Below are 23,622 nucleotides of genomic sequence, written 5' to 3'. Positions count from 1 at the left end.
GGAGAAGACTCTTGAGAGTCCCTTGGACTGCAACGAGATCAAAACAGTCAATCCTAAGGGCAATCAACCCTAAATATTCATTGGAAGGACTGATGCTGAAGCTGAAGCTCTAGTACTTTGGCCACCTGATGCGAAGAGCTGACTCACTGGAAAAGACCCTGATGCTGAGAATGATTGAAGGCAAAAGGAGAAAGGGTGGCAGAGGATGAAATGGTTACATAGCATCACTGACTCAGTGCAACTCTGGAAGATAGTATAGGACAGAGAAGCCCGGGCTTCTGAAGTCCATAGGGTCGCAAAGAGACACGACCTCATGACTGAACAGCAACAACATGGCTGTTGAAAGAAGTCAGATGCTGGATATGTCACAAATACAGAACAAGTGTTGAATAAGTTTGAGGAAGTATTTGTTTTTTTGGTGATTTTATTTGTTACTGTTACTGCTTTTAGCATTAATGTGAATAAGTTCGAGGAAGTATTTGTTTTTTTGGTGATTTTATTTGTTGCTGTTATTGCTTTTAGCAATGTGAATAAGTTTGAGGAAGTATTTGTTTTTTTGGTGATTTTATTTATTGCTGTTATTGCTTTTAGCATTAATGATATATTAATGCTCTTGCTATTGCATATGAATTTTAGCAGGTATCTTTGGGACTCCTTGTAGACATTTTCTTTTCAGAGCTTAGAATTTTTAACCTTGTTAGGGATTAGCTAAATTACCTCTCCAACGCACACTGCTTTTATTCCACCTTGCCCAAATTCTTCCTGTTTCTCTTCTTTGATCTCATAGTTATCTTAGTGATGAAAGGCTGATACAAGGATAATGGAAATGGTCTGACCATTAACGAGATTTCAGTGCATATCGACACAATGTATCTTTCCCCATCACTGGATTTTTATTTTTTTAAAATGATTTATTTATTTTTTGGCCTCTCCATGAGACATGCAAAATTGTAGTTTTCCAACTAGGGATCAAACCCTTGCCCCCTGCAGTGGTAGCTTGGAGTCTTAACCACTGGACTGCCAGGGAAGTCCCATCACTGTTTTTTTTTTCTTATTTTTTTTAATTATGAAAGTATTACAACACTTAAAATTAAAAAAATAAAATTTATGGGTTGTTCTGGGTCTTTGTTGCTGCTTGGGCTTTTCTCTCATTGCAGCAAGTAGGGGTTTCTCTCTAGTTGCATCGTGTGGGCTTTTCATTGTAGTGACTTGTTGCGGAGCATGGGCTCTAGGGCCCACAGGCTTCAGTGGTTGCAGTTCCCAGGTTCTAGGACACAGGCTCAATAATATTTGTGGCACACAGGCTTAGTTGCTCTGCAGCATGTGGGATCTTCTGGACCAGGGATCAGACCCGTATCTCCTGCATTGACAGGTGGATTCTTCACTACTAAGCCACCAGGGAAACCCCTTCACTGGGTTTTTAAATAACATCTTTATTAATGTATAATTGACATATAATAAACTACACATAGGGCTTCTCTGGTGGCTCAGATGGTAAAGAATCTGCCTGCAATGTGCGAGACCTGGGTTCATTCAGTCCCTGGGTCAGGAACATCCCTGGGAGAATAGGGAATGGCAGCCCCCTCCAGAGTTCTTGCCTGGAGAATTCCATGGACAGAGGAGCCTGGCGGGTTCTGTGGGTTCACAAAGAGTTGGACATGACTAAGTGACGAACACAACACAATAAACAAGCTGCTCACATGTTGGGTATATATTTTGATAAGTTTTGACATGTGTACATCTCTGATGCTGTCACCATAATCAAGATAATGAACATATTCGATCACCCCCCCAAAAAAAAGTTTCCTTATGTTCTTTTGTAATTGTTCCTTCTTGCCTCCCTTCCCATCCTCAGGGAACTGCTAGCCAGTCTGCTGTCTGTCGCCATAAATTAGTTTTGTTTTCCAGAATCTAGGATAAATGGAGTCATCCAGTATATACTCTTTTCTGTCTGAATTTGCTCAGGATAAATAGTTTGAGGTTTATTCATTTTGTTGTGTATCAGTAGTTGATTCCTTTTTATTGCTGGGAGATATTCTATTGCCTGGTTATACCACTCCTTATCCATTCATCTGTTGGGCATTTTGATTGTTTAGTTATTCTGTATCACGCTGTGATGAGTACTTGGGTATACATCTTTGTATGGACATATGCTTTTATTACTATTTCCCTAAAGTAAATACTTAGGAGTAAAATGGTTGGTTCATATGTTAACTTTTTAAGAAGCTGTCAGACTGATTTCCAAAGTGATTGTTTTATTTTATAGTCCTCATCAGAGAGTTCTAGTTTTTCCACATCCTTGCCAACATTTGGTATGGTCAGTGCTTTTAATTTTGGCTTCTGGTGATGGTAGTACATTCTGGTTGTATTTTGTATTTCTCTGATGGCTGATGGTATTGGGCATCTATCATGTGCTTATTTGCCATTCATATATTGTCTTTAGTGAAGTGTTAATATTTGTTCACTTCTTTTTTTATCATGTTGCAGGGCTTTTGGGATCTCAGTTTCCCAGCCAGGTTTTGAATCCAGGCCAGGGCAGTGAAATAAATGAATCCTAACCTTTAGACCACTAGGGAACTTCCTGTTCCCCTCTTTTGCTTATCTTTTTCATGATTGGGTTGTTTGCTTCATTATTATTGAGTTTAAGAGTTCTGTTATATATGCTGAATCCAAGGTTTTTTATTAGATAGATAATTGGCAAATATTTTTCCCAGTCTATGACTTCAATACAGTATAATTAATCAACTTAGAAGTTTTAGATCTTGCATCTGAGTTTAGGATCCATTTTGAATTAACACTTGCATGTATTGTGAGAGAAGTGCATTTTGTTTATTGTGTGTGGATATCCAGTTGTACAAGCAGCATTTGTTGAAAAGACTCTTCTTTGTCTACTCAACTGCCCTTTCTCTTAAATCAATTACCAGTGTAGGTGTGGGTCTGTTTTTGTACTCTGTCTTCTGTTTCATTGATCTGTTCATCTGACATGATATCAGTAACACAATGTATTGATCACTAAAGCGTGTTTAGTCTTGAAGTCAGGCAGTGTATGTTTTCTAACTCTTCTTTTCGAAGTTGTTTTGGCTATTCTGTCTCATTTGCACTTCCATATGAGATTGTATAATTCGCCAGTTGATTTATTTTTTTTTAAAAAGCCTGCTGGGATTTGGGTTGGTATTGTCTTGCCTCTGTAGGTCATTATGGGAAGCATTGCCATCTGACAATATTGAGCTTTTTAGTTCACAAGCACCACAGTATTCCTCCCCAAATAGGTCTTCTCTCTCTCAGCCATGTTTTGAAGTTTTCAGTGTCAGGCCTGAGCATCTGTCAAATTTATTCCTGAGTGCTTCATGGTTTTTATGCTAATCTTAATGATATTACAAAATGTCTTTTTTCAGTTTTCTGGGTTTTGCTAATGTATAGAAATATCGTTGATTTTGGCTATTGATGTTTTATCCTGCATTCTTGCTAAATAACTTATTTATTTAGTAGCTTTTTATAGATTCCATAGAATTTTCTTCATAGATGATTATGTTGTCCTTGAGTAAAGACAGAAAATTTTTCCCTTTGCAATCTGGATATAGTTTCTTTCTTCCTGCCTTCCTTTCTTTCTAGCGAGAACCTCTTAGGACCATGTGGAATGGATGTTTAGGGAGTATAGTAGACATCTTGCTTTGTCTCTGATGACCTACTGTGTCTTGGATTTTTTAAATTCCAGTGTTACATTTTTAAAGGGTGTTTTAATGACTGTATTCTAAGTTTGCTGCCAATTCCCAACATCATGTTTGATGTGGTCAAATACTGCCTTCCTAATTTAACTGCAGAACAAGGTGATTCCAGATGGTTCCATTTGTGTCAGTACTGAAACTATTTAATTTAAATTTACAACTTAAAAGAGTCTGTGTATCATTATGTTTTAAATATTAAGTCAATATGGGAATAGTAATATAAAAATTAATGAGTTCTTTAATATGATGTGAGAAAAATAGCTAAATAATTTTGTCATGATAACATGATTTGAGGGAGGAGTCTCCGTGATCATTTTATAGTGAGTTGGATTATTTGCACTTTTTTTGGTAGGTTAATAGTCCTAGAATGGATCTGACACTTGCTGAACTTCAGGAAATGGCGTCCCGCCAGCAGCAACAGATTGAGGCCCAGCAACAAATGCTGGCCACTAAGGTAATGGCCATGTTTTCAGAGACCTAACAGGCCACTCCCGTTCCTGTGTAAGTAAAGCTGTTTACAGTACACCCTTGCTAGTAAGCTGGTTCCCTCACATATGAGTTGATAACATCAGCCCAACAGGTATCTGCTGTGTGGTGCTTTCTTCTCTTCACTGTAGCGTTTTGTAGAAATGCTAAAATCATTCAGTTGTTTTAGATCCTCCTTGGCCCGATCCTGATCAAAGTTAACCACGCTGTGCTGAGTGTCGGTAAAACAGGGAAGGCGTAAAGAGCCTTTCAGCTTTGCTTGCAGGCACTAGTCTGGGCTGACTTCATCTTGAATCAGGAGGAACTTCAAAGTCTCATGCTCACCTGTCCCCAGCTACTGCTTGGCACCGAAAACAGGCTGCTTGCCTCTACTTGGGGACATTCTCCACCCACAAAATAAACCTTGTCCTCTCCTTGAACAGAGAAAATATGGGAAGTTTCTCCATCACTCTCAAAACCAGTCTTCCTGCGGCTGCTCCTGCGAGCCTTGGGCTAATAGTCTAAACCAGATGTTGTCAGACTTTCTGAAGGGCCGAAATATTTTAGGCTTTGCAGGCTGTGCAGTCTCAGCTCTGCATCTGTGGCTGGAAAGCAGCCATAAACAATAGGTAAACGAATGGATGTGGCTGTGTGCCAAGAGAACTTTGTTTATGAACACAGACAGAAGGCTGTGTAGTCTGTTAGCCCTGGTCTAAACACTCAATATTTTCGCTTACCAGTCTTTGAGGGTCTGTAAGCTGGGGTGGACACCTGAGAGTTTGAGTAGCAAGGTCCCCAGCATGGCTTTGAAGTGATGGCCAAGGATTCTTCAACCTCATTCTCAGCATGCACTGTGGCTTCCCTGTAATACTTCTTAGGGTTCCTATGCATCCTTTTCTTTTCTTTTTTAACACTTAAAATATTTATTGAAATTACAAATTAAACTTTTCCATATGGTTCCCAAGTAGAAAACACAATATTTAAAGGCATTTAACAGCTGTTTTTTTTACATCAGAGGGTTAGTGGCACCAAATGTACCTATGCATCCTTTTCTACTTTTGATGCTAGACACCAGCTTTTTCAAAATCCTGTGTATTGTTGCTTCTCATACTTTAATGTGCGTATGAATCACCTAGGGGTTTTGTTAAAAATGCATGTTCTGATTCAGTAGGTGTGGGTTGCGGGTCTGACATTTTACATTTCTAATGCGATCCCATGTGGTGCTGATGCAGCATTCCTTGAGTAGCAAGGACATGAATTCAAATAAAAAATTCGATTGTTAACAGCATAAATCTTTAAAATCAAGGTCTTATTTTGAAACTATCTGTGTCCTTGTATGTGTTAGCCATACAAATCTGAGAAGTTTACCCTTGAGTATAAATTGTGTGGCTCTGTTTTCCTCAGTTGAAATTTTAGATATAATAGGAATAAAATTGTAAGTTGCGTAATTGCAGTTTCCTAAAGGCATTCTTTAGAAAGTAGTTCTTTGGCTCTTTTCTAAGCGTGCCGAGTGTGCCCTAACTGTGTAAGATGCTTGGCTCTTTTCTAAGCGTGCCGAGTGTGCCCTAACTGTGTAAGATGCTGGTCACAGAGATTTCCACTACACGTTGCATTGATTCCTCACTGCAGCCCTGGAGGGACTAGTGATCATCTCATTTTATAGGTGAAGACACAGACTTGTGGACTCAGTGAGGTTATATAATTTGCCCCAAAGTCTCATAGCTAATAAGTGGCAGGGCTTGAGTCTGAATCCAAATTTAACTTCAAAGTGTGTCATTTAATAGCTTTCTTTTACCGCCTCCCATCTCTGCATGAGCTCCTTCTTAATATTAATGGCTGCAGCTCATAAAAACTAGTTCACAGATCACTGCTTGCTCGCTGCAAAAGGACCACTTGGATAACAGTACTGATTCCTGGATCTTACGACCTTAAGTAGATCCTAGGGTAGAGCTCAGGAGCGTCTGTTTTTCACAAACGCCCCAGGTGGTTCTGATGGCAGCGTGAGGACAGATGGTAAGACTGGAGCAATGCCACAGATGCACGTCAGTCTGGGCATCTCAGGGTGATTGTAGGTTAGTGGTCTGCTGTTTAAAATGACATGTCTGATGATGGCTTATATCTTTAGGAACAGCGCTTGAAGTTTCTGAAACAGCAAGATCAGCGTCAACAGCAACAAGCGGCTGAACAAGAAAAGCTTAAGAGGCTCAAAGAAATAGCTGAGAATCAGGAAGCGAAGCTAAAAAAAGTGAGAGCGCTTAAAGGCCACGTGGAACAGAAGAGGCTAAGCAATGGGAAACTTGGTAAGTTGCTCCCAGTCAGTTTATGTCAGTGCTAAATGCCACAGACTGTTTGAGTATAGAAAAACACTGGTGTAGGAAGTTTGTATGAATTTGTAGTAAGAGGGCTAAGATGAGACTTTGTATGTAGGTCACTTAAAAAGGATTTTTGGGGAAAAGTATAACTCACTGCAGTTTCGAAGCTGCTGGTTCCCCTGAGTTGAATTCAGCTATTGAATGTTCTAGACAAGGTTCTTTTTTGGAATATAGAATATTTTTTTTTTCCTCTCTCTAAATAGTTTCTTGACTGAAGGTTCAATGAAGGCAAGGATTTTTATTCATATTAATAGCTCCATCGATTATAATGCCATTTTAATTAAAACTTTAGTGATTTGGTTTATAGATGTCTTTGTTGACTTCAGTTGATTATATAGGAATTGGTTGGTTCTAGGACATTTCTGAAAATTTTCTTTGCTTTTTATGAGGAAGTTTATGGTACATCTTAGGTTGCCTGGGAAGCGATCCCTTCTCATTTTTCTTTTCAACAATTGTTGCTTTTCTCGTTCTTACTTTAGTGGAGGAAATTGAACAGATGAATAGTTTGTTCCAGCAAAAGCAGAGGGAGCTTGTTCTGGCTGTGTCAAAAGTAGAGGAACTTACAAGACAACTGGAGATGCTGAAGAACGGCAGGATTGACGGTCACCATGACAACCAGTCCGCGGTGGCTGAGCTTGATCGGCTCTACAAGGAGCTTCAGGTAAATGGTGGCCTCTTGTGACATTTCGGTGGCACCTCATCTCCAGCACCACAGTGTTGTCCACATACAGGGCAGGAAGTCCTGGATTTCCACCTCTTTTCCTTAAAGGGGTGGGGACAGGGAGGAAGACCTAAACTCCACAGAATCCAGAATAAACTTTATGGTACCTCAAACAGGAAACTTGAGGCGTTCATTGTGACCACAGCCGGTGGTCTAACACTTCATTTTAAACCATGAGATGAGAAGTGTGGAGGGACCTTACATTTTTAGAAATTATATAATAGTGAACCATGTGATTATCTGTTTGAGAAATTTTTCTGCCTACTCCTTGGCTACCTTTTTCTCCCCTAATTTTATTCAGTTAAGAAACAAACTGAACCAGGAGCAGAATGCCAAGCTGCAACAACAAAGGGAGTGTTTGAATAAGCGCAATTCAGAAGTGGCGGTGATGGACAAGCGTGTTAATGAGCTCAGGGACCGGCTGTGGAAGAAGAAGGCGGCCCTGCAGCAGAAAGAGAACCTTCCAGTAAGTGCGCGGTTGGCCAGGACCAGGAGGAGGGGACAGTGACCATCCCAGTGAGGTCAGTGCTTGCATATTTCAGAAACACTGCTGGGCACATCCTCGGAAAAGAGACAGGACCTTGTGGCTCCTTGAAAGAGAGTCCACTCTTCTTGTACTTTTAATATAATCCCCTCTGTAGCTCTGCTCTTCTTTCTAATTCTTGTAATGAAGTGTGGGTGAGACTTCACCCAGGAGTGTTTTTGTCGGGGGATGTTTCTGGTACACTCAATGGCTAGATCCTGAAAGTGCTGGATTTTAGCAGTTAAAATTATCATGGTGTCACAGGCTTTTCTGAGTTGGATCCGGTCTGACTTGGAATACTAAAGGCCCTGTGCTTTCTCCGAATAAGGTCTCATCTGATGGACACGTGCCCCAGCCGGGGGCATCGGGGCAGAGTCGAGTGGCGGCAGTTGGTCCCTATATCCAGTCGTCGACTATGCCCCGGATCCCGTCACGGCCTGAACTTCTGGTGAAGCCAGCCCTGCCCGATGGGCCCGGGGCCACGCAGGCTTCCGAGGGGCCCATGAAAGTCCAGACGCTGCCCAACATGAGATCTGGGGCCGCCTCGCAAGCGAAAGGTAAAATCAGGCACTTCCTAGTCCTTCCATGGCCTGGCTGTTCCCCTCCTCACTGTGATTTTCCCTCAAGTTTGAGTTTTATTGATTTATTTATTTTGGCATACCTTTCTTTTATTTGTGCTTCACAGCAAGTTTTTTTTTTTTTTTAATTTAGATTTTTTTTCCCCCCCGCCAAATTTTGAGTTTTAAAGGTGTCTTCCTATTTATTCCTTGTTCGTGTTGAAATTCTAAAAACCTCCTTGTGTTCTTTGGGGTTAAGAAATGATAATTTTCTTAATGCTCAATGATATAGTTCTGCTCAGGAAATGAAATAAAACATCAGGTTTTTTGAAAACCTAAACATTGGTTTGAATTTCTTCTCATTAATAAAGAAATTTTGATCTGATGTTAACAGCTTGAGAACCTTCCCTGTTGTGTAAAAAGGCCAGATATGTGTTAGTGGCGTCATCTGTGCAGACTGAGGTGGCGGGTCCACTCCGTTGATGGTTGGTGTTTTCTATCCATATGTGCTTCTGCATGAGAATTTGCCTACGGATAATGTTTAGAATAAAAGGAAACACTGGGAGATAAAAGTGAGGATAAAAGGAGGGAGGTTCAAAAGGGAGAGGATATTGTATACCTGTGGCTGATTCATGTTGAGGTTTGACAGAAGACAACAAAATTCTGTAAAGCAATTATCCTTCAATTATTAAAAAATAACAAATTTTTTTAAAAAGTGAAGGTAATAGAGGCTGCTTGTGTTAGTGACCTTTGCTTTCTGTGTGTAGTCCTCAGATATTTTGGAGGGTGGGGTGCACGCCAGAGTGTTATATTAGTAAGAGGAGGAAATGAAAGGAGAGTTGTAGCAAAAGCTGGGTGAAAGTATCCTTTAATGAGCTTATTATTCAGGAGAAAAAAATAGAATTGTGTCTTTTCCCTAGCCACTATCATGTGTAAATAATAGCTAACTTTAAAATTATTTATTATTTTGCTGCAATTACCACTGTGACGCAGTAGTGCTGTGTAGTCTGGGTTTTATTGCAGAAAGAGTTACTTCTGTGAAAGAAAAGCTGCGGCTTTGAAACTTAAATGCCAGTGTAGAAAACACTTGAATATTTTGATTTATCCAAGGCTGTGGTCAGAGTCACGGGCTGAAAGCCCGCGTTTCTGCTTTTGTTGTGCATACATCACTCGTGGCCGTTACGTAAGACACACCAGCGAGGCCTTGATTTGATGAATTGGAAGTCGTTTTCTGGGTGTGATGGTGATGTTTCCTTACCCTGTGAGAAGTCGTGTCCTTCCTGCTTCAGGCAGACTTTGTGTTGATCGTGATTATTTTAAGTAAATGAGAACACTCTTACATTGTTAATACAAGTATAAAATCTGATGTTTCTAAGTAAGTTTACTGGGCTTGTTGTGAGTCTGATATTTAAACCGATTTTTAGAGATAAAGTGCTTTCCTTGTGGCTCAGCTGGTGAAGAATCTGCCTAAAATGCGGGAGCCCTGGGTTTGATCCCTGGGTTTGGGAAGATCCCCTGGAGAAGGGAAAGGCTACCCACTCTAGTATTCTGGCCTGGAGAATTCCATGGACTATGTATGTATAGTCCACGGGGTCGCAAAGGGTCAGGTACAACTGAGCAACTTTCACTTTCACGGGATTAAATGTCTTAGCAGCAAAGGGAACCTTTAAAAATCTTAGCATCCCGGGTTATTGCAGCTACTTTTCTGTGTTCTAGGCTCTAAAATCCATCTCCTTGGCCCTGATTGGACTCCTCCGAATGCAGATCTTTTCTCTAGCCAAGCCTCTGCCTCTGTGTCTAAAAGCTCTGGGAATGTTCCAGACCAAGGTGAGGTTTACTTGTGCTGTTCCTGAGTATCCTCTTTTGGCTGTCTGAGGGCTCTAAGTATTCTTTTTTAGATTGCTACTTTCTAGTGTGTTAAAACCAGGGACCGTGTTAATTTCTAGAACATCTTCCTTTAGCAGGGGAATTAAGGTACTAGCATTGTAGTGTGGGGTTATTCCTTAATCGACTTAATTTAAAAATAGAGCATTTAATGACTATAGGATTTCAAAGAGATTGTGGAGAGAGTAACGTGAATAAGAAATTTTTATCACAAGCAGTTTGATTATTAGAATGATTTTTTTTTTTTCTGTCATCTTCAGTGGATGATGGAGAGGTTCCGTTGAGGGAGAAGGAGAAGAAAGTGCGTCCCTTTTCGATGTTCGACACCGTGGACCAGTCTGCCGCCCCACCTGCCTTCGGTACCCTGAGGAAGAACCAGAGCAGTGAAGACATCTTGCGGGATGCTCAGGTATGTGAGGATGTCCCAGTTTTAACATTTAATAGTAATTCTTTGTGCATTTTTCAAAAGAGAAAGTATTAATGTGAGGGAGAATAAAGAAAATCTGGAAGATTAGAAAATATAACTGCATTCTGTTATTTTCAGTTCTGTTACTTAAGTGTGTTTGTGGTCTCCCATCATACAGGAGGAGCATGACTGACTGGCTTGTGGGTATTATTTTGTGCGACTCTCTAAAAAATACAAGTGCATTAAAGAACATCATGTTCACACTGCTTAGTTACATTGTCTCTTCAAAATTTGGGGTTAAGGCAGTATCAAGCAATTTGACGGTAAATCTTCCATAACTGTTAGAATCCCAACCTTTGACAACCAGACTGTGGCTGTGTGATCCAGTTAGGAGTTTTGTTTTTTTTTTTCTTTTCTTTTTACAACACGGCCCAGATTGCATGAAGTTCCATTGAACAGGAATGGTTTTCAGTTATTGGTGCCATCTGTGAATATGTAAAATGGCAATTAAAAGGTTTTCAAGTGGACACTTAAACAGTTGTCCCAGTAGGAAGGGGTAACTTGGAGGAAGTCGTACCGGGTATAGGAATTGTATTGCATTACTGAAGGTCCTTTTACATGTGATTAAACTCAGAGATTTAAAACTTTTTAATGACCTTTCAATGTAGAGCTAATCTTTTCAGTCTATATCGACACTTGTAAAACTTAGGTTATCTAGAACATTCCATGTACCCAGTTACACAGTATTTTAACTGGATATGTGTGTGTATGTTTACAGGCTGCAAATAAAAATGTGGCTAAGGTACCACCTCCTGTCCCATCAAAACCAAAACAGATAAATTTGCCTTATTTCGGACAAACTAACCAGTCACCATCCGACATGAAGCCAGATGGAACTGCTCCGCAGTTGTCAGCAGCTGTTGCATCCATGGGAGGTAAACCCAAACCCACCGTGCAGCAGCAGAGGGGCCTGCTGGCCCCCGGCGGGCCTTCAGTGGGCCCAGCAGACCAGACCCTTCCTCCAGGTTCTAAGCAAGAGAGTCCCCCTGCTGCCGCTGTCCGACCCTTCACGCCTCAGCCTTCCAAGGACGCCCTCCTTCCACCCTTCAGAAAACCCCAGACGGTGGCCGCCAGCTCCATATACTCCATGTATACACAGCACCAGGCTCCCGGGAAAAACTTCCAACAGGCCGTGCAGAGCGCGCTGACCAAGCCCCATCCCCGAGCGCCCCACTTTCCAAGCGGTAAGATTCTGGGTCTCATCTTCACCTCCGTGGATGTGTTTCTGTCCTTCACTGGAGCTGCCCTCTCTCTGTAAACAGGACGGTGACTTGTACCTGCTTTGACTGATGCTTTTGTCCTAAGAGTTTTATTTCAGTATGGCTTCTGTTCTGCATACGGCTTCCCTGGTGGCTCAGATGGTACAGAATCTGCCTGCAAAGCAGGAGACCCTGGGTTTGATCCCTGGGTTGGGAAGATCCCCTGGAGAAGGGAATGGCTACCCACTCCAGTATTCTGGCCTGGAGAATCCCCATGGACAGGGGAGCCTGGTGGGTTACAGTCCATGGGATCGCAAAGAATCAGACACAACTGAGCGACTGACTTCACTTTCACTTTTTTCCTGTTCTACATGGAGAGTTTAAAGGAGTTTGTGCTAAATGCCAGCTGTTGTGGTAGCTGAAAATGATAGGTAGATAAAATATGAGTAAAATGAAATGAATGAAATAGATAAGTAAAACCTGTAGGGATGACATCACCTCCTGTGTTGAATTTCCCACGTGTTTATTTCCTGTTCACGGACAAGCCCCTTGGTGAGGGGGGAAGAGTGCCTGTGGGTAATTACCGTGCAGAAGGCTGTGTCTTCCCTCGAGGTCTGACCAGACATTCTTGGGGCATAGAGGATTGGACAGCTGCCTCTGTGAATGGCTTTTTTTTTTTTTTTTTTAATGCTCTCTACTATATTTTAAGTTGTTCTAATGAGGACACAGCTACTACTTATATATAAAACATCAAAAGATTACTTTGTGTTAAATGTACATGGTCTGGTCATTTGTTCGGTCCTTTTTAAGAGTCATTACTTTACGGGACTAGAATACAATTCAATAAGTTTTAAATGAATGAAAAGGCTTTCTAGTTATGAAATAAGCATGTAGCTGTGGCCCCAGATGTCATGGAACTAATTACACAGCAGAGAATTTGTATGCATACTTCATCTTTCTCTTTTCATGAGTCTTTGGTGTGAACTGCTCATATAATAATTTGGGAATTAGATAATGGTAATAGAATGTCTAAGGGGACTAGTTTTGGTAAATATAGGTGGTTATTAATAATTTTGTGAGCCAGATGATTTCTCACATTGACTTACTTTTGAAAACTAAAAGATGGGATCACGCATGTTTAGTTTTAATTTGGACACATGAAAGGATTACCAGTTTTCATTGATTCTAAATCTTTTTCACAGTTTGACATTTTATTTATTTATGTATTTCACATTTAAACAATTTAAATGTGGATGCTATGTAAGTGATTTCTTACAACTGTACTCGGCAGCGTTTTCTTATTGATACGTAAAATAATGGGCCTGTTTACAATCAGTGAGGGTTTTGATTTAACCTATATGTATTATGCAGTGGTGGAAACCTTGCTCTGTTTATTATTTTTAAAAATTAGTTGTATTGAAGGGTATTTATGTAATAACTATGAAATTAAAAGAGGCTTTAATTATTGTTACTTCTGTCTGTTATTTGCTAGTTTTGTTTAATATTAATCAAGGCCTTTTTTCCCCCCCCAATTCCAATTAGTGTATGGGAAGCCTGTGATTGCTGCTCAGAACCAACAGCAGCTCCCAGAGAACGTTTATTCCAATAACCAGGGCAAATCTGGCAGCCCAGAACCCGAAACAGAGCCTGTTTCTTCAGTTCAGGAGACCCACGAAAATGAAAGGATTCCTCGGCCGCTCAGCCCGACCAAATTACTGCCTTTCCTTTCTAATCCTTACCGAAACCAGAGTGATGCTGACCTGGAAGCCCTACGAAAGAAACTGTCGAACGCCCCACGGCCGTTAAAGAAACGCAGCTCTATTACAGAACCCGAGGGTCCTAATGGGCCGAATATTCAGAAACTTCTGTATCAGAGGACCACCATCGCCGCCATGGAGACCATTTCTGTCCCAGCCTACCCATCCAAGTCTGCTTCTGGGACTGCCAGCCCGGAAAGCCCGCTGGAGATTCAGAATCCATATTTGCCTGTGGAGCCAGAGAAGGAGGTGGTCCCTCTGGTTCCTGAGCCGGCGTCCCCGGAGGAGGTCGGGAGCGCCAGTACAGAGAGCAATGACGCGCCAGCTCTTTCTACAGGCCTCGAGTATGTGCCTGAAGGAGTCCCAGACAGCAGCCCGAATTTCCAGAACAGCGTGGAAGAACCAAACCCAGAGGTTCCCCCTTTGCTGGAAGTGTACCTGGAGGAGTACCCCCCCTACCCACCCCCGCCATACCCATCTGGCGAACCAGAAGGCCCGGGAGAAGACTCTGTGAGCTTGCGTCCACCTGAGATCACCGGGCAAGTTTCTCTGCCTCCTGTAAGTAAAACCTTTCATCGCAGAAAGCTTTTATCTTGTCACAGCCTTCTCGGTGGCTGATGGTCACAACTCAGCAAAACACCAGCGAGTACTTACGGCCATTCACAAATGAAGATCTGTGTTTAAACTGCTGATTATAACAAATGTCTTCCACAGCTTCCCTTTTATTTTGCAATTCTCTTGGTACAGAGTGGGTCTTACAAATGTTATCAAAATGCAGTATATTCAGTATCATGAACATTTTCACTTTTTAGGAAGACCCCCTTTCTTTATGGAGGAAACAAAAGTTTTGTTCTTAGACCTATAAATACCACGTCTGCTGTTTCTTCTGTAGCTGGTGTTGTATGCATATTAGGGAAGCAACACTGGGAATGAAAAGACTGCATTTGGAACTTTTGATCATTAGTTTAGCTCTGTGAAATAAGGCAGATGGTTTAACTTCTTGTTGACATCACTCTTTCAAATTTTACTTTTGAAAGCATTGAAATTTATTTTCAGATTTTTCAGTGTCATATTTAGATGGAACCTCAAACTTCTGACATCGATAAAATTGTAATGGTTCTGGAAGAATTGGGTTCTGCTTGAATTGGGGTGTAGGAGAGAGTGGGGTATACAATCTTTAGCCTCATCCTCACCTTCGGCCTGGTTTGAAGTCTCCGGGTATCATAGTGATCCCTTAGGTTTCCTTGTGCTCTGACATTAAGTTATTCTGTTTCAGCAATTGTAATTGGTCTGTTCATATTTTCTATTTCTTCCTGGTTCAGCCTTGGAAGATCGTACCTTTCTAAGAATTTGTCCATTTCTTCCAGGTTGTCCATATTATTGGCATGAATTGTTTGTAGTAGTCTCTTAAGGTCCTTGGTATTTCTGTGGTGTCAGTGGTAACTTCCGTCTTTCGTTTCTAATTCTACTGATTTGCGCCCTCTCCCTTTTTTCTGGATGAGTCTGGCTAAAGGTTTATCGATTTTACCTTTTCGAAGAACCAGCTTTTGGTTTCATTCATTGTTTCTGTTGTTTCTTTTGTCTCTATTTCATTTGTTTCTCCTCTAATCTTTGTGATTCCTTCTGCTGACATAGGGTTTTCTTTGTTCTTCTTTCTCTAGTTGCATTAAATATAAGATTAGGTTGTTTATTTGAGGTTTTTCTTGTTTCCTGGGGTAAGTGTGTAAAGCTCCCTCTTAGATCTGCTTTTGCGCATCCCATACATTTTAGATGACATGAAGCTATTCCAAAGCTTTGTATGTTTTGACTTGGGCATGTCTCCCAGACTCCTTCCAAATATTAAGCTTTTCTTTGGGAGTTTATTATGCCTCTTTGACGTAGTGAGAAGATCAAAACCTGAGAATGTCTTTAAAGTCGGTTTTTTCAGAGTTTAATTTGAAGTCAATTTTATTTCAGTAGGAATGCAAGCTATCAATTTTTAAAACCTGGGCAAAGCAACATAGTATATTATAAGGATTTCTAAAAAACCGCTCTAGGTACTTTCCTGGCAATCCAGTGGTTAAGACGCCTCGCTTCCATACAAGAGGCATGGGTTTTTGATCCCTTGTTGGGGAACTAGGGTGCCACATGCCACGTGGCTAAAAAATTTTAAATAAATAAATATTGCTAAAGCTTCTTTTTTTTAAGTGCTTTATACATTTGATCCCTTATTACATCTTTAGATGTGGTAGTATTCAAAAATAATGATTATCCAAAGTAGCTTTAGCTACTAGTTTACAGTCAACATTTGTTTAAAAGTTTTAGACAGTGAACATTGAATTGTAAGGGGAAATGTTTTAAAATAGAACTTAAAACTTTTTTTTTTTTTTTAACAAATTCGTGCTTCTAAGTTCTGAGGCATGATTCTCTTAGTGTTAAACAAGCAAGATTCTGTCATTCTCTTCCTAGGAAAGTGATTTATAAAGTTTTTCCTTCTTAGCTCGTGTTAAGTAGGAACCTCTATTTTGTACTTTTGTTTGAAAGTGGATATGACTGTATTATTTATGAGTTGTATTATCGCTGCCATGTAATATTTACATTTCTTTTTTTTCAAGAGACAGCATTTTAGCCATTGCACATTTGTGAAATATATTGATTGCCACTTAATGTTTTTCAAAACTCAGTAGTTTCCATATCTGAAATAAAAGAAAGAAGTGTGGTATATCATACCCTAGGAAATGTTTCTACTCTGTTGGTTGTGTTTAAGAAACCTACCTTAGGGAGAATGTTAGGTCTGGTTGCCTAATTTTTTTAAGCCTGATGTATTAAAATGTAGAGAGGACTTGATTAATTTATTCACGTATCTTGGAATACAGTTAAATTTTCAAATATAAAATAGTGATAGCATTTTAAGACTGGTAGGATTCTTCCCTGGTTTATCTAAGTCAGACTGATCTTTATATTTTTCCTTACAATATACTTTCCCCTCCAACCCCACAAGAGGCTTTATGTTGTGAAATGATTAAAAGAAAGTGTTTTGAAGAAGCCTGATTACTCGGATTTGATTCCGTCTCTGACTGATGTTTACAGGCTGTGTGCCTCAATTTCCTTATCTGTAAAACAGGATAATAGAGTTTTCGTGAAGAATAAAAGAATAATCATTCAATACATGTCAGCTATCACAATTTAGAGTTTGTGCTCTTGCTCAGGTTAATCATGTGGGGTTTGTTCTACTATATTAGGTAATTTAAAGACCAGTCTTGGCTAATTTTGATCCTTGACAAATAATCCAATCTGCTTTACAGATTTTACTCTTAGCCCAGTGTTACCCAAATGTGATTTCACTAAGTTTTAAAGAGTTAAGTTCTTTCCACTCTGTTATATGCATATATAAATATTAAGCTATGTATTATGATTTATATACTTTCTAATATAATGTTACACTTTAATAAAATGTGCTAAATATATATATTTTAAAGTTCTTTTTACTAACTCAGCTGAGATGTTATTCCTCTCCTTTTTGTTGTTTTTTGGTCTCCTAAATCTTCCCTGTGTTTCTTCTGCAGGGCAAAAGGACAAACTTGCGTAAAACTGGTTCCGAGCGGATTGCACATGGAATGAGGGTGAAATTCAACCCTCTCGCTTTGCTTCTAGATTCCTCTTTGGAGGGAGAATTTGACCTTGTACAGAGAATTATTTATGAGGTATGATTGAATTAGTTAATTTCATAAATATGACCTTTATTTTGTTTTAAAGCTCTGATCAGAAAGCTACTGTAATTTACGTTGTTTTCTCTTTTGGGAGTTGGGTTTGTTGAGAGGAACTTTTGAGCATGCTCCACAATCAGCTTCTCTGTTTTAAGAGTGTGGCTGTAACAGTTTCAATAATGTGGACGTTCAGTTTTCTCTGGGGTTACTTTGCTTTCCCAGGGAGATCATGACCCTCTTTTAACAATTGTTCATGTATGGATTTGTACTCTGCAGTGGTTTCAATTGTGGTCCCTACTTTTCAGAAGCCTGCTATTTAAAATATTTTTAGTTTGACCTTTCTTCCTCTTTATGGCAAATGTGACTTCTGCTTAGACACTAATTTGTGGTGGGAAGTTGGAGGATAAATAAACAAAAATGACTGTAAGGTTATAGTTTCTGGGACGTTTTCAGTTTTTAAAAAACCTTTTTATAGTGAGTGCCTACTTAATGTCTATCTTGCTTCTAGAACTGTTCTTGGTACAGTTTTTTTGGCTTCTGTAGGTTTTAATTATGATTTTCTTAAAAAAATTACTACAAGAGTTTCTTTCAGTTCTCTTAATCCTAAAGAGCCAGCTAATGTTTGATCATTTGGGCAACAAGAAATTTGAGTAACAGTCGCCCTTCTTATTGACGTTATAGGTTGATGACCCAAGCCTGCCTAATGATGAAGGTATTACAGCTCTTCACAACGCTGTGTGTGCAGGTCACACTGAAATTGTGAAATTCCTGGTGCAGTTTGGTGTAAATGTCAATGCTGCTGACAGTGATGGATGGTAAGACTTTCTTTTAAACTCCATTCTGGCTTCAGTTGTATCTGCTGTGTAGGCAGCAGAGGAACGGTGTTGTAGGTGCTTCTGGAAGGCAAAGAAGTATGTCAGTGCGTGTCCTCATGCTATTTATAATCTAAAAGGGGAGACGTGGGAGACACTTTCAGGGAATTAATATGTCCTCGTGTTAACAGTCCTCTCACTCCCATTCTGGAAGCAGATGGAGTTTTAGAAGTTTAGTAGTTAACTAATAAGAAATGTCCCAAGGTGGTATACAGTTCACTGGCATGTTTCTGCAGATCTGAGAAATGCTGATTTAAGCATGTTCCTTCCACCTCCCTGAAACTACCATATGTCTCTTAAGAGGGAGCGTATTGAATAATTTATAACCTTTCCCAAATATTTTTGACTGTGGAATCCATTTTTCATGGAACATTTTGTGGAACTGGTTTATGGATAATCCCAGGAGATACTATTGCAAATGATAAATATTATTGTTTATAAGATAATACATTATTATTATCTAATAATGTCAAAGGCCCAAATAAGTTACTGTTACTCCTGATAACTGTAGTTACCAGGATAACTGAATGGATACTAAATTTTGTATTTAATTTTTTGAAAAAATAAAATTTTAAATTATGATATGCTTTTTTGGGGGGAAAAATACCAAAAATCTACTTCTTTCTATATGGGAAATTTTTTTAAGTTGTAAATCACACCATGGTTACTCAAGTATTTTAATTTTATAGGCTGTTTTTTCTCTTGATGTGGAAATAATTGTGATATAAAATTTACATGTATACACATAAATTGCAGACACCCAGATGCATGGGTTCTCCTCACTTGGCTGTGACTTGTTTACTGTGGCTGTCTCCTTCTTGTTAAACATTTAGACTGTTTTTCCAATTTTTTGTTTTGTTATAAATGATACTCTGAGAAGCATTTTGGTTGCAGTTTTAAAAAATTAATATGTGTAAAATATGAGCCGAATACGGAAACATGCAAAAATAGAGAAATGAGGAAAACAAGCCATGTGCACCCCACCATCAGTATTTTAATATACTTCCTTCAAGCTCATTTGTGAATGTGTGTGTATATATATAGCTTTTTATGTCTCTCTTTTTGTTTTTTTAGTTTAGCTCTCAGTGGAGTTTTTTTTTTTTTAATTGAGATATAGTTGAGTACTATATTAGTTTCAGGTGTATAGCATAGGGATTCAAAGGTTTTATAGATTATACTCTGCTTAGTTATTTTTAAAATACTGGCTCTGTTTCCTGTGCTGTAGTGTATTTATTTTATACATAGTAGTTTGTCTGTCTGAGTCCCTTATCCCTGTCTTGCTGTCTTCCTTGCTGCACTCTCCTCACTGGTAACCGCTAGTTGGTTCTCTATATCTGTGAGTCTCCATGTTTTCTTGTATTCATTTGTTTGTTTTATTTTTTAGATTCTGCATATAAGTGATAACATGTAGTATTTGTCTTTTTTATGCCTACTTTTTTAGTTTAACTTTATACCATAAGCAAAACAAATTCTTAAGGTGTCATAATGCCTTTGTTTTCCTAATATTGGGAGTTTAGATTATGTACAATTGTTCACTATTAAAAAAGCCATGCAGTTCAAAAATCTACAGTAATAGTCACCAAACTATTGAACACATTGTTTGGGATGGGTGATAGGAAATAAATTTCTATTCTGAAAGACCTAAAGGGAATAAAATGACTAGGGGAGGAGAGAAGAGGGTAAAGAAGTGAAATCTCATGTACTTCAGGGCCTGATTACTGTCCTCAAGCCTGTCTTCTGAGTTTGAGCAGTGGTCCTGACTCTTCCACCTTTACTATGAATCTGGAGTCATTTATAATACATTACAAAACATTTGAGATGCTAGGGAAGATTCTCTGTCAGGGTATTCATAAGTGTCTGCTCACCATAGATTGAGATGTGTATTTTACAGTCATTTTTTCTGATCCAGATTGAATTGGCATTTTTTTTTCCCAATTAAGTTTCAGTAAGGATTTTAAGTGTTGGATGAAGGGAGTTATTTAGGTGCAATTTAGTTCCTTCAAAAGGGATCTTTAAAGGTGCATGTTTTGAGAAAAGGCCTGTTATTTAAAGAATTACAACCTCCACTGTGGCAGGAATAATTAGACTGGATGCTCCAGAGCGTGGAACTAAATACATTTTATCCTGCTTTAGATGATCAGACCCTTCCATGTCCTTTCACTCCTGTGCTTGATTCCTCTCACCTGCTGGGCTGCCCTGGCCCTGGTGTAGTCCAGCACCCTGACATTTACCTTCGTGGCTCTGTAATTCTCAGATGGGCTCAGATATATGTGTTTAACTGATTTTCAAAAATCGGTGTGAAAGGTTTTCAGGAGGAGCTTGGTAGATGACAGACTTGAGAACTCTCTTTTCAGATACTCTGTCATAGCAATTGTCATTCAGTTTGGGAAGCCGTCTCTAGCCCTTGCTGTGTCCTTCTCCACAGGACCCCGCTGCACTGCGCTGCCTCCTGTAACAACGTCCAGGTGTGTAAGTTCTTGGTGGAATCAGGAGCCGCTGTGTTTGCCATGACCTACAGTGATATGCAGACAGCTGCCGATAAGTGCGAGGAGATGGAAGAAGGCTACACCCAGTGCTCGCAATTTCTGTATGGTATGGAGCAACTAGATACACCTGTATTGATTACTGCATTCGTGTATCCTGTATCTCTAGGGTGTCATTTGATAAGTGTTCTTATTTGGGGGTTCCCTGATAGCTCAGTTGGTAAGGAATCCGCCTGCAATGCAGGAGACCCTGGTTTGGTTCCTGGGTTAGGAAGATCTGCTGGAGAAGGGATAGGCTACCCACTTCAGTATTCTTGGCCTTCCCTTGTGGCTCAGCTGGTAAAGAATCCATCTGCAATGTGGGAAACCTGGGTTTGATCCCTGGGTTGGGAAGATCCCCTGGAGAAGGGAAAGGCTACCCGCTCCAGTATTCTGGCCTGGAGAATTCCATGGACTATGTAGTCCATGGGGTCGCAGAGTCAGACACGACTCAACGACTTTCACTTATTATTTGGGAAAGCATTTTGTGTTGGTACATTGTCCTAGGCATTGAAAATAGGGCAGCCTTGATCTCAAATGTGAATGCAGCTTTTGTGTGTGTGTGTGTGTGTGTGTCTAGAAGCAGCTATTGTCCGGGACATCTTTACCAACAAAAGACAGTGATGCAGCATTGCATCTAGCAGGATTAATAGCTTTTGACTATCAAAAGATCCTCTAGTAAGACCTCAGTACTTGGCAAATGATGCTGTATCTTGCTGTATCTTTGCGCATAAGTACACAGAACTCTCCTCCCCACTTCTAAGATGAGCAAGAGAAATGCATTGTTGGAATAAGAATCCAACTGATTCAAGTTTTCCTGCTAAATCAGACTTGTCACAAAGTAGATCACATGTACTTCAGAGCTAATTTTTTTACTCTTTTGTTCTCTTATTTTTGCGTTTATTATTCTAATGGATAATACCATCAGTGCTGTACCCAGAGAAAAATGGACTTGAGATTTTAGATGGATAGATGTTGGTTGGCATTGTTATTTACAGGGAAAAATTTTTTTTATTTACAAATCTTAGAAGTTGAGGTTAGTATTTGTTTTTAGACTGGCTTGAGAGGAAGGGAGAAGTGATAAAGCGAGAGACAAATGAGGCAGCGGGTCCCAGGACCCCAAACCACTCAGGCATCAGACATGGGAAGATGCCCAAGGTGAAACGTCTTCTCTGGCTGTGCTCGGGGTGTGACTAGGCCTGTTTTCAGGCTCTAGGAGAGAAGGGAGAGAGTCAGAGGAAGAACCACAGACTGTAGATTCTCTTCTTTATCTCTCAGCTCTTAGTTTTTATTGTTGATATTATGATCATTTACTGTTTGTGTTCTGAACTCTAGATCGAAGAATAATTTTGATGTATTACTGTATTTAAAAATCAGTGTTATGTAATATGTGTTTTGTTTTGTTAAAAACATATATTGAAAAAATATAGCTCATATTGGTGATTGAGCTATATTTAAGTAAGGAATGTGATTTTTAAAAACATTTAAGGACATTTGACCAGAAATTTTAAAAATTTGTGAAATGTATCGTGGATGTTCAAGCTGGTTTTAGAAAAGGCAAAGGAACCAGAGATCAAAGTGCCAACATCCACTGGATCATGGAAGAAGCAAGAGAGTTCCAGAAAAGCATCTATTTCTGCTTTATTGACTATGCCAAAGCCTTTGACTGTGTGGATCACAATAAACTGTGGAAAATTCTGAAAGAGATGGGAATACCAGACCACCTGATCTGCCTCTTGAGAAATTTGTATGCAGGTCAGGAAGCAACAGTTAGAACTGGACATGGAACAATAAACTGGTTCCAAATAGAAAAAGGAGTTCGTCAAGGCTGTATATTGTCACCCTGTTTATTTAACTTATATGCAGAGTACATCATGAGAAACGCAGGACTGGAAGAAACACAAGCTGGAATCAAGATTGCCGGGAGAAATATCAATAACCTCAGATATGCAGATGATACCACCCTTATGGCAGAAAGTGAAGAGGAACTCAAAAGCCTCTTGATGAAAGTGAAAGTGGAGAGTAAAAAAGCTGGCTTAAAGTTCAACATTCAGAAAATGAAGATCATGGCATCCAGTCCCATCACTTCATGGGAAATAGATGGGGAAACAGTGGAAACAGTGTTAGACTTTATTTTTCTGGGCTCCAAAATCACTGCAGATGGTGACTGCAGCCATGAAATTAAAAGACGCTTACTCCTTGGAAGGAAAGTTATGACCAACCTAGATAGCATATTGAAAAGCAGAGACATTACTTTGCCAACAAAGGTCCGTCTAGTCAAGGCTATGGTTTTTTCTGTGGTCATGTATGGATGTGAGAGTTGGACTGTGAAGAAGGCTGAGTGCCGAAGAATTGATGCTTTTGAACTGTGGTGTTGGAGAAGACTCTTGAGAGTCCTTGGACTGCAAGGAGATCCAACCAGTCCATTCTGAAGGAGATCAGCCCTGGGATTTCTTTGGAAGGAATGATGCTAAGGCTGAAACTCCAGTACTTTGGCCACCTCATGTGAAGAGTTGACTCATTGGAAAAGACTCTGATGCTGGGAGGGATTGGGGGCAAGAGGAGAAGGGGACGACAGAGGATGAGATGGCTGGATGGCATCACTGACTTGATGGACGTGAGTCTGAGTGAACTCCGGGAGTTGGTGATGGACAGGGAGGTCTGGTGTGCTGCGATTCATGGGGTCACAAAGAGTCGGACACCACTGAGTGACTGATCTGATCTGATCGTGGATACTGAGAACATTTCTGATATGTAGTTTAAATACTGATGCTACTAGACTGAACACAGTGAAGCATCCAGGTATCCAGCCTGGGAAACAGAAGCTGAGCGCTCTCAGCCATCAGTTGGGCCCCTCCTGACATAGCCCCTCT

General features: G+C 39.9%; 1 protein-coding gene across 3 annotated transcripts in view; it reads left to right on the top strand.

Annotated features, from left to right (window-relative positions):
• Positions 1 to 23,622, top strand: part of TP53BP2 (tumor protein p53 binding protein 2) — a 67,510-nt gene that overhangs the window by 38,115 nt on the left and 5,773 nt on the right. For 2 of the 3 annotated variants that reach the window (XM_061382310.1, XM_061382307.1), the window contains 12 exons: positions 4,078 to 4,179; positions 6,316 to 6,490; positions 7,042 to 7,223; positions 7,585 to 7,749; positions 8,135 to 8,363; positions 10,080 to 10,190; positions 10,508 to 10,656; positions 11,432 to 11,897; positions 13,455 to 14,227; positions 17,215 to 17,352; positions 18,037 to 18,170; positions 20,653 to 20,819. In XM_061382310.1, coding sequence (XP_061238294.1) covers positions 4,078 to 4,179; positions 6,316 to 6,490; positions 7,042 to 7,223; positions 7,585 to 7,749; positions 8,135 to 8,363; positions 10,080 to 10,190; positions 10,508 to 10,656; positions 11,432 to 11,897; positions 13,455 to 14,227; positions 17,215 to 17,352; positions 18,037 to 18,170; positions 20,653 to 20,819 — 2,791 coding nt within the window. The remainder of the gene's footprint in view (positions 1 to 4,077; positions 4,180 to 6,315; positions 6,491 to 7,041; positions 7,224 to 7,584; positions 7,750 to 8,134; positions 8,364 to 10,079; positions 10,191 to 10,507; positions 10,657 to 11,431; positions 11,898 to 13,454; positions 14,228 to 17,214; positions 17,353 to 18,036; positions 18,171 to 20,652; positions 20,820 to 23,622) is intronic. The other variant, XM_061382308.1, reaches the window with a different exon arrangement.

This window comes from Bos javanicus, chromosome 16 (assembly GCF_032452875.1).
Source record: "Bos javanicus breed banteng chromosome 16, ARS-OSU_banteng_1.0, whole genome shotgun sequence".
Lineage (NCBI taxonomy): Eukaryota > Metazoa > Chordata > Mammalia > Artiodactyla > Bovidae > Bos > Bos javanicus.
Note: the sequence above shows the minus strand (reverse complement) of the source record. Positions and strands in the feature narration are given on the sequence as shown.